The sequence below is a fragment of the Populus nigra genome, chromosome 5 (assembly GCF_951802175.1).
Source record: "Populus nigra chromosome 5, ddPopNigr1.1, whole genome shotgun sequence".
Classification (NCBI taxonomy): Eukaryota; Viridiplantae; Streptophyta; class Magnoliopsida; order Malpighiales; family Salicaceae; genus Populus; species Populus nigra.
In genome coordinates, this window is record NC_084856.1 from 20,294,060 (window position 1) to 20,304,245 (window position 10,186).

The 10,186-nt window shown below is 35.5% G+C and overlaps 1 protein-coding gene across 5 annotated transcripts; it reads right to left on the bottom strand.

The window, feature by feature from the left end:
• Positions 1 to 1,248: 1,248 nt before the first annotated feature.
• LOC133695209 (uncharacterized) lies at positions 1,249 to 9,862 on the bottom strand. Of its 5 annotated transcripts, none has more exons than XM_062117094.1 (12): positions 6,536 to 6,824; positions 6,293 to 6,363; positions 6,001 to 6,167; positions 5,501 to 5,664; positions 5,142 to 5,253; positions 3,820 to 4,897; positions 3,627 to 3,717; positions 3,303 to 3,460; positions 3,162 to 3,213; positions 2,981 to 3,060; positions 2,799 to 2,892; positions 1,249 to 2,228 (listed from the first exon to the last, which is right to left on the bottom strand). In XM_062117094.1, the coding sequence occupies exons 6-12, from the start codon at positions 4,759 to 4,761 to the stop codon at positions 1,663 to 1,665; spliced, it is 1,983 nt and encodes a 660-aa protein (XP_061973078.1). In that variant the 5' UTR covers positions 4,762 to 4,897; positions 5,142 to 5,253; positions 5,501 to 5,664; positions 6,001 to 6,167; positions 6,293 to 6,363; positions 6,536 to 6,824; the 3' UTR covers positions 1,249 to 1,662. The 5 variants fall into 5 exon arrangements, with proteins under 5 accessions (XP_061973078.1, XP_061973077.1, XP_061973081.1 ...); XM_062117093.1 differs by having other exon boundaries at positions 6,463 to 6,824; XM_062117097.1 differs by lacking the exons at positions 6,001 to 6,167; positions 6,293 to 6,363; positions 6,536 to 6,824 and adding an exon at positions 9,756 to 9,862.
• Between the last annotated feature and the right edge of the window lie 324 nt (positions 9,863 to 10,186).

A 10,186-nucleotide genomic window follows, 5' to 3' on the forward strand; every position in this document is an offset into this window, starting at 1 on the left:
GTGGGGAATAGTCGTGGTGCACGCAAGCTGGCCCGGACACCCCACGTAAATCAAAAAAAAAAAGAAAAAAAGAAGAAGAAAGGTATGTATCGAAATTAATGTCTGGTTAATTCATAAGATAAATTATATTTACTCGACCTCTTTTCTTTTTTTATGATTAAATTCATTTATTGCATAAGTTAATTGATTGAACTGTGAGAAGGGTTATAAAACATTTAAAAAAAAACATATAAATTAATTAAATGTGAATGATATATTTAAATTTTAATTACAAAAATTAATCTCGATTTACAAAATATTACCGATAAGTAGACCCCTTTTCCACTTCTTTTTTTTTTTTTTAATCTGAAAAAAGGAAGAAGCTTGGTGCGTGTTTAATTGTGCTTAGAAAGTCCATGGATTTCTGATGGGCTCTTGATGGGTCTCTGAGCTTGTTGCTTACGAGTTTATGTGCTGGGCCCTTAATAAATAAATTTCCCTGTTCGTTAAAATGAAATAAATAAGGCCTTGCATCTGAATAAAACTGAAGCTGAAAAATGTAAGGATGCAGGAAGTAATTGCAATGTATCATCACCTCGTCAGTGCTGTAATCATGCAAACTCTCTACACAAATATTAATTGCAATGAAATCAATATATATATATGTATGTATATATATATATATATATGTATGTATATATATATATATATATATGTATGTATATATATATATATAAACACGCGCGCGTGCGGTGAAAATAAAATAATATTAAATTTTTTTAATTTATTAAGAATTAACTTTTTTTATTTTTTTATATATAATATTTCTGGAATAATGACTCATTATAAGTTTAAAAAAAATAATATGTGTCAACATCTTCTGTTTTTTTTGCTTAGATTTTTAATTTTATTTTGTTGGGTTATCTTAATTTCATTACCTAGTGCATGATTTGCCTCGAGTTAATTCAAACATGATTTTTTTTAATCTATTTTTTTATCTTTTTATGTATTTTCAAAGATTTTTTTCAAAGTTATTGTGGTTTTTTTTTATATATATAGTGTCTGCTAAGTTTTGAATTATTAAAATCTGAACCTGTAATTTCCTTAACAGTTTACAAGCTACGTATCATTTTTTAAAAATTATTTTTTTCACTATTCTGCTGACAATTGCATTACCAACATCAAGAATCAAGAATTCCCTTTTTTTATATATTTAAAGTTCAAAGAAACATTTGGCCAAAAAGAGAGGAGGATAAAGGACACCTAACAAAAGAAAAAATTGACTGTATTTCTTTTTCATACCATATACATGTTAATCATTCACAAATAGGGAGTGAAGATTTTTAAGAAAAAAACTGTGGCATGACTCGATAGGCAGCATGTGACCACAGAATCCTAATGGCATGCAAGTTACAAAGCATGTCAAGTGACTCTCTTTCTGCTGGTGATTTGAGGATATTCTATCAAGAACAGGGGTGAGTACAAGAACTAGAGCAGGGAACATTTACAATAGAAGTCGTGGGGTTCGCATTTAAAGCTGCAAAATCATGATCATTTTACCTGCAGACTAAGATGGACCTGGCTAAATCACAAGTTGGCCCAAATTTGGATGACACCATATGTCATCTGGAGACACAGTGCTCGAGTAAACTTCATTAGCAAGACCAGGAAGATTGCTTGAATCTATTTGAGCATGATGGGCAATCCATAGTTGTGGAAAGCCCTGATCTTTCCATCCCATCCTGCAGTCACAATCACGAGCCCCCATGCTTCTGATAAAGAGATGTGGTCATTGGTGTTAACGCACTGCTGTTCATGAAGGCTTTTGATCTGCTGATTTTGATATTCAGCATCTAGAATTGGTACATCCCACATAGGAAGTTTCTCCTCAGGCCATGTTGCGTAGCTTCCCCTGCATCGACCGTCCATGAAGAACCAACTACCGAGAGAAAACCGTTCTGAATCTTTCCTCCAGGAAGCAATCTCCTCTGTTTGCGCATGACTCTGGAAACTTCTTCTACTACCCAGGCCTCTCACTTCTGTTCCCGTGCCTGACCAAGGCACTGCAACAGACACGCCTTCAGAGAAGAAAAACTCACAGGACTTCACAGATTTTATGTGTTTAGACCATGAGGTGCACAAGCCATCATAGTTCCATACATAAACACGACAGTCCTCTCCAACCGAGATTATATGTCTCCCATTTGAAGTAAACGAAGCCGACATCTGACTTCCTGACTTTGGAAGACCTATAATAATCAATAAAAAAAAATGCTAATTTAGGTTTGACTGGACCACATGGAACAGCAAACAATGAATATGGTGCTATAAAAAATGCAGATAAGATCACCAGGAATGTATGTGGAAATGCGTTGGAAACTCATAAAATAGGAGCATTGGAAGGGACTTGGAGGCCCTTTCTAGTACTTGAAAATATTGATTCTTATGAGACTGGTCTGTGGAAAGAATAAAAAATAAAAACCCAGAAGACTAAGCAGTTATTTGATCTCATGCCAGATCATCCTGAGCAGATATTACCAAGCATGAAGCAGAGAAAGCTAGGCATGTCTCTCACGAAAAGGGCCTCCCACAAGACACTTTAGACCTTTAAAAACTACCATATGCATTCTACTGTACAACAACACATGGCTCTTGATCACTAGTCCAATAGAACAAACAACTAGAGCATCTCTTTGCACAACCATAAATTAAACAAAAGAAGATGAAATGGCACTTCAAAATAGGAAATGTACATCAGAAACAAATTAGTAAAGGGTCTCCAAATAACCCTTGAAAAGAATTGATATTGCATATTTTACCTTTAAATTTATTAACGATGTCAACCCCATCAAATACACGAACTTTAGAATCTTCGGATGTGATCATAACCCTTGGACATATTTCCTGGGAAAACTGCAAGATGAGATGATATCAAATGTCAATACTGAACAAGATCATGTCAAGTTCAACTTTCTAATGAAAAGGGATTCAAGTGTAAAACCTGAATGCCAGTTATTCTGTTGCCAGAGGTTCTCCTTCTGCCTTGAATATGTACTTCTGCCTCAAGCTGGAGATCAGTACCTATACACCATAAAAAATCAGTTCAAAATCCTCTAAGAGAAGGATGAATGGAGGATGAATTTAAAAAAAGTAAAGCACTTCAACGTAGAAGAAATATCTACCTGATACTTCATAGAAACGGCAAGTGCCTTTAATGGTACCAACTACAAACCCCTGCTCAAAAATAAAAAAAGTTAGCATGATAAAAGTGTGGAAAATTTAGATGGAGTATAATATGAAAAGAATAAGGACCAGAATCATACTCTCCCATCTGGCTGGTAACTTATGGCAGATATTACATCTCGTACATCAGTCCAGTGAACAACTCGCTTCTCAGACACTCCCCAAATTCTAACTTTTCCATCGATGGAGCCACTAATGAAATAGTTTTTATCAACAGGATTGAACTGAATGCATGTTACTGTGCCATTCAAAGAAATGAAGCAGAGTCAGCTTAGAAATCATTAACACGTAACAGATTCAACTGGAAAGGGGGAAAAAGAAAGAGAACATATGAAATGATTTGCAAAAATGATAATGGAATCGCAGATCAAAGAGGTATGAGAAGGAACTTTTCTTGTAATTACCATAATTACTGTGGCGAAAAATGTTCAGACTATGGTTGCAACCCAATCTCCACAAACGAACAGTTTTATCCATTGAAGATGAAAGGAGGTGCTGCAACAGAAATTACCAATTTAGCTTCATATATATTGATCAAAGATTTATTATTTTGACAATTATGTAAATCAAACTGAGTTTTCTACACGATTTACTCACGTTTGAATCAGACCATGCCAAGTCTAAAATTTCACAGGCATGACCATGAAATTCTTGCATTGGTGTCTCTTCAATCTGGAAAACCTTCTCAGGAATTACTACAGATGAATACATTCCTTTCTTTGTACTCAAATTATTAGACTTGGCTTCTTTCAGATTGCTATCACAATGTCCTTCAGATGGGAAAGACTTGCAAGATGAATCCACCAATGTAACACGCCAAACGCGTATAATCCTATCTTCACCCCCAGTTGCCAAATACTGCCCATCTGGACTAAACTTCATTGTCCAAATGAAGCCCTTGTGAGCTTGAATTTCCTGTCCCATATATACCCCTGTAAACTCCATGCAACTCTTTTTGTTCTGCTTCACCTTCGTTCTGTTTGTTTTTGGTGCTTCAGTATCCAACTTCGATACCCCAGATACACAGCTACCTACTCTTTCCTCCTTGCTATTTTTTAAAAAGTGTTTCCACCAACTCTTCATTATACTGTTTCCTGAATCACACTTTTTACATTTTTCTTCTTCACATTGTTCGCATCCTTGCAAATCGAGTAAAGGTCCAATATTCTCATTTCCAGAAGCTACATCCGATTTGTCCACCTTGTCTTTACTCATTTGATCAACCACACAATTGGCTTCAGAATTTTCTTCTCTACCAGCACTGCAACTAACGATATTTACCTCTTCAACATTTGTACATGGAACTGAAGAACTTGACACAGCCCCACTGCATTCAGTGATCCTCTCCAACCCTGTATTCTCATGTCTCTTGGAAGCAAACCCATCTAGACCCATTCCGCGTAGAAAACCTTGGCGTCTCTCCTCAACACTTTGTGGCTCGGTCAACCAAATATCATACTCCAACTGATCACAACCCGATTCGAAGTAATCCACAGAATCATAGAACAGATCACGCTTTCCTTCATCAGAGCTCAGCATCTCTCCAAGTACTTGAGACCAATATTCCACATCAAAAACCACTGTCCTCAACACGCCCTTCTCTAGTTAACCATATCAAGTACTAACAACCACCTATATAAACCCACCAATGGCACAATTCACGGACCGAGTTCCACTGTATAAAATATGGAAAACAATATAAGTTTGCATTTACTAGGAAAGTACTAGGAAACAACTTCTAACATCAACGCCACCAATAACAAAGTCACAAGCTATTCATAAGCATTTTCTAAATCACCAATATAAGAAAGACCCCGAAACGAATAATTTATAACTATAAATCGGCACACCTAAAATCCGGAAATGACAATAATAATCAAATGGAATAAACAAAGACCAAAGCTCCTAGTAACATGTACCTTGATATTCATGCAGAGTAACCAACACCTCCACTACAAAAACCACTATCAATCACCGCCCCCTCCTTTAATTATGTATTGCAGCACCTCAAGAGTCAACGTGCACACCTTTCTGCACATTTAAAACAAGCCCATCAAAACCAATGCTCCTTAAGCGCTATGTATCGGAACACAATTCCAAACTCAATTGGTTGGCTAATAAGAGAAAATGGCGGATGAAGGAAAGGTGACACTGCCACGCACACAACAAAAATTGAACCACACCAATAAATGAAATGGCAACAAATGTCAATATCACCAATGGTTAAAAGGGTCCCGAGATCTGGATAATGTGAATGAAAAAAAGTCTATATCTTTACTTTATTTTGCAAGCGCACGAGCATCAAACACGAGTGGCTGCTAGGTCCAATAAACAAGAAAACTAGTGTTGGCTGTTGTTTTAGCTACAAATACTGCTAGCCTCGTTCTCTTTTGTGTGCTGTGATTGTAATGTAGCAGCAAAGCAGCAGTCTTTCCTTTCCCTCTGCAACAGAAAAGCCAAAGAAAAAAAAAAGAAGCAGCAAAGCTTAATGAGACACTGGTTTGAGTAACGAAACTTAACCAAGGGAGCAAATTTCAAAAGAATCAAACGTTATAAAAAGAAACCAAATTTAAGCCAAAGAATTGAATTTTTGAAAAGAACGACAGCTAGAATTGTACTTAATTATAGGCATTAAAGTAAAGCCACGTGAACATAACACGGTTGAGCCTGGTTTTTACTTCCTTTTTCTTTTTCTGGGTTTTTCGTTGAGAGTTTGTAAAAAGGCATTAAATGGTGAAATTTACAAGAGAAACTATAAAAGTAAAGGAAAGAACCAACCATGAACCAGCCAATCAAGACAGGCTGTGATACTACAAGAAGTAGCATAGCTATAGGCACAACAACACTGCACAACAGCTGCTGTGAGCCTAAGAAGCTATTGTCAGCAGTACTACCGAAACAACACAGCACATAAAACACGCTAGGTTGCTAGCTAGAAAGAGGACCTGAAAGGAGAAAGCGATTACTCAGCTGTTCTGATCACTTAATTAAAAGCCTATAAAATCTTGGGTTTTGTGCATCTTTTTTTCATTTTTAGAGATCGAAAGGAAAGGAGAGATTAGAGAAAGACCTTTCTGTTTCTGGGCTTTTCTGGTTTTCCGTTCTTGTTTTTTTTTTATCACACATTTCCGGGTTGTCTTGCTGACAGATAAATCCACAGAATGCAATAAAAAGACTGTAAAAAAACAAGAAAAGTCGAGAGAGAGAGAGAGAGAGAGAGACTTCGGATTCTATGATTACATGAAAACTCGGCTTGATATCTTTTGTTGATTGAAGAAGTATCTTGCTTTGTTTCCCTTACTATCATACATACCTTTCAGTTTCTTTCTTTCGCATTCTCCAAAACCCAATTCTCAGTTTTTTGCCTTTCCTCTGTGTAAACCCCCTTTTGGTTTTATTTTTTCACAAATTGTGCTGTGTCATTTTCGGTGAATTTTCCTTCATTGAGAGTCATTCCTGGTGAGGCCTAAAGACCTCTGCTTTCCTACTGTTCTGGGACTTGTAATATGGAGACCCTAATGAATATAGAGATTCTTGTAATTAGAAAAAATATATATATATTCTGAATTGTCTTAATAAATATGGAGACCCTAATGGCCACAGAAGCACTCCATTGTGAGGTGAAGACTGCGGTGTGCCAAACAGTACGGATGGTTTTGATGGTTGTGGGGAAGAGGAGACTCGCTGGAGAGGTCGCGACTTGTGAATGAAAAGGAAATGATAAGATGGATCATGGTCGGGTATCTATCTATCAATATCAATATTGGTAATGCATCGTGTCACATCGTAAATAAATAAAATCAAAATTGAGGACATATTGTTTTGTTTTTCAATCTTTAGAAGCCTCCAAACCCCTTTTTAGTTTGTTTTTTTTATAGCTAAAAACATGTTAGATAATTTTTTATTTTTAATATAAGTATATTAAAAACCATTAAAAAATCAATTTAATATTTTTCCAACACCACCCGAAACAAGAATAAATTAAAAGAAGAAGAATTCATTGTGAGTGTCACAATCTGAAAGGTCCGCCACAAGTTTTGGTATGCTCTTTAACTTTATCAACCTTTTGATTTGGACACGTTGATGTGTTGTGTTTGGTATTGGGTCCATGATTTAAATGTAGCAACAAGAAGTGACCTTATTCTATTTGCTCGATGAAAAGGGTTTTGTCTCCTTAGCCAAATACGTCTCCGTGAAAAGGAACCTCTTTTTCACCATTTGGAGTCGAGGGGAGTTGCCAAAAGATCAAATCAAGAAAAGGGCAAAAAGTTGAAGCAAGATCTTTTAGCATGAAATATATATATAAAAAAAGGGTTTTTACTACCATGGAGGACCGAGTAGAATGCCCATAATGGTTAAATATATCGATAGATTTGAGTTTGGTGTGATTTTTTATTATATTATTTAAATCTAACAATCTAATCGAGACGAATATTTTAGATTTTGTGTCGTTAATGGAAAGAAACCTAACATAAGAAACCTTGATGAGACCCACCATGTGCGATGGACAGATACTTAACTACAATGACTACAATACAAAACAATGTGCAAAAGTCTTAGCCTATTTATACCTAGAGATGCTCTTCTTCTTCTTCTTCTTTTTTCTCTCCTTTTCTTATAAAGATTAATGGGTTTTTTTTTTAATTAATGATACGGGCGCTAATTAATGATTTTTTCAAAATAATTTCCTTTCATGGATGAGATTATGCTGTAATTAAATGTGATTGTACGTATTTATATTCTATCTTGACAAGGAGAGCAAATCTCCTCGTTTATTTGCTGCATTAAATATGCATTATATATATATATATATAGACATCCACATCCTTAATTTATGTGATTGATGGGACGATGAGATGTTAACAGCCTTGCTATTTGCATTGTATGCCTCCACTGCCATATACTAGCATGCCCATATGAAGACAAGAATCCAAGGATAAGGACAATCAATGTGCTGGTTTTGTGTGGCATATCTCATCTCAAGGAGATAATCATTATTGATCTTCTAATTTTCAATGGCTGAAAAAATGAAGGTTGTGAACCCTACCTGGCAAGGGCATCTACTCACTAATCAAGATAGATTACAACCCACACGAGCTCTAATTATCGAGCATGTCAGTAGATCTAATCACTAATCTAATTCTTAATACTTGGAAGCGTTATGTGCTTCTCATATAAAATAGACAGGGTAAACCCTAAAACTTTTTTTTTTCCCGAACAAAATAATTGAATATTATAGAAGAAGTTTGCATGCCACTTCATGATTGAATATTATAGATCACGAAATCCTAGTTAATGCAGCCGAATGAACATAAATTATTCGTAGTCTTGAAATGCACAAAGATTACCTGTCATCAGTCTAGCATTTATAAGCTCTAACACGCAGATAATTTCAACTGAAATGGTGTTTTTGGAGGAGGGTCATGGGGTATTTTAACAGTAAAAAGTTTATCACACAATAATCAACCAAAAAATAATTGCAATAACCTAGTCGGAGATGGAGATGGATAGGTAGAGGTGACAAGACCAAGATATGGGCCAAAGTATATCGGGGAAGATGACAAGGGGTATTTTGGTGTTTAGTGCTGCAAATTACGCAGTTATATGACCCAAAAATCATGAGATTTGATGTGTTTAGGATAATATTTCGATCCTTAGAATTAAAAACACACTCCTCTTTTGCTTAATAAGAAAAAGGCACTGAAAATATTCACTAATTCTTTGCTACATATGCTATGTCTACTGTGCTTCGATGATAAGCACAAGGTATTGGACATCAATTCCAAGCTACAATAATTCTTATAGAAGGAAGTAATGACAAATAAATATATATATTTATTTTTTATTATCACTGCTATCTTAATTTTAGTGCCAGGAAACTTGGAGAGAAATGAGAATTCCCATACCATTTTTTTGCTAAATGGTAAGATCAAGACAGGGTTAATTTCCAAAGACGTACAGTGCCTATGTAACTATGCACTACATGGCTAGCAGTGAGAGGAAAGATAACAGTGGAAAATAAATTAAGAAGAAGAATTAAAGCAAGGGTTCAAGTCCTATCTTAGGAAAAGGACTGCCTCGTTTCAAAGAACGAGAATAAACCTACTGTTAGCAAATTAAGGGTTCTTTTCTCGACAGAAAAGATCAGCACTCAAAAAAACAATTAAGTTGGAAAAAGCAAGAAAAGGGAATTAATGGTAGATGCGTATAGTGTGAATTAAATTGCATCTAACCATAGCTTGCCTCTCATGAAAAAGATTGCTACTTTTGTATGTAGAAGAGAAATGTAGAAGGGATATCCAAGATGCGAACCCTAATGACTAAGGGACTCAAAAATCCCTTACTTCAGTTTCGAAATGGTTTTTATCCTCCATTCATTCATGTTTTTCTCGCCAAACAAACATGAGATAAATTCATGCATGCACATATATACACATAGAGAGGTATTCAACAATGAAAGTAAACACAAGCTCAAAAAGCCATAGCACGAGTATAAACTTGTACAAGAAGAGCAAATATTCAAAAAAACTGACCTGAAAAGTGAAAGCAGCGATGGAAGAGAGAGGGAGCCTCGTCAAGAATGAATTAGAGCTTGCAAATGCAGACTATCAATGTCCTCGACATATTTATATGGATAGATAGATAGAAGAGAGCGAGATGATAGATAATTAGTATGAAGACATGTTTGGGTGTTTAGCAAATCAAGTAGGAGCACATTGTCTTGTATATCATTTTTTATTGCACAACTATTGGAGAACTTCTTGCTCCTAGCATAATTAGCCACCTAGTCACCAAATGGTCCCTAGGTTTTTTTAGGGGCAAATCTCCGCTCAATCTTCTCTCGATTTCCTCTCATTTAAATCCAAAAAGGTGCATGCTTTATATATATATATATATATATATATATATATATATATATTGGTAGAGTATAGGGAAATCATGTTGGAGATTTTGTGGGTGTTTG

What these genes read in the sequence shown, in the direction of transcription:
- LOC133695209 (XM_062117097.1), bottom strand. Translation starts at nt 4,761, where the DNA reads ATGCTGAGCTCTGATGAAGGAAAGCGTGATCTGTTCTATGATTCTGTG. An exon ending in TGGCATGGTCTGATTCAAAC is followed by an intron (nt 3,718 to 3,819) that starts GTGAGTAAATCG and finishes TTTCTGTTGCAG; the next exon opens with CACCTCCTTTCATCTTCAAT. An exon ending in CATCGTTAATAAATTTAAAG is followed by an intron (nt 2,229 to 2,798) that starts GTAAAATATGCA and finishes TGATTATTATAG; the next exon opens with GTCTTCCAAAGTCAGGAAGT.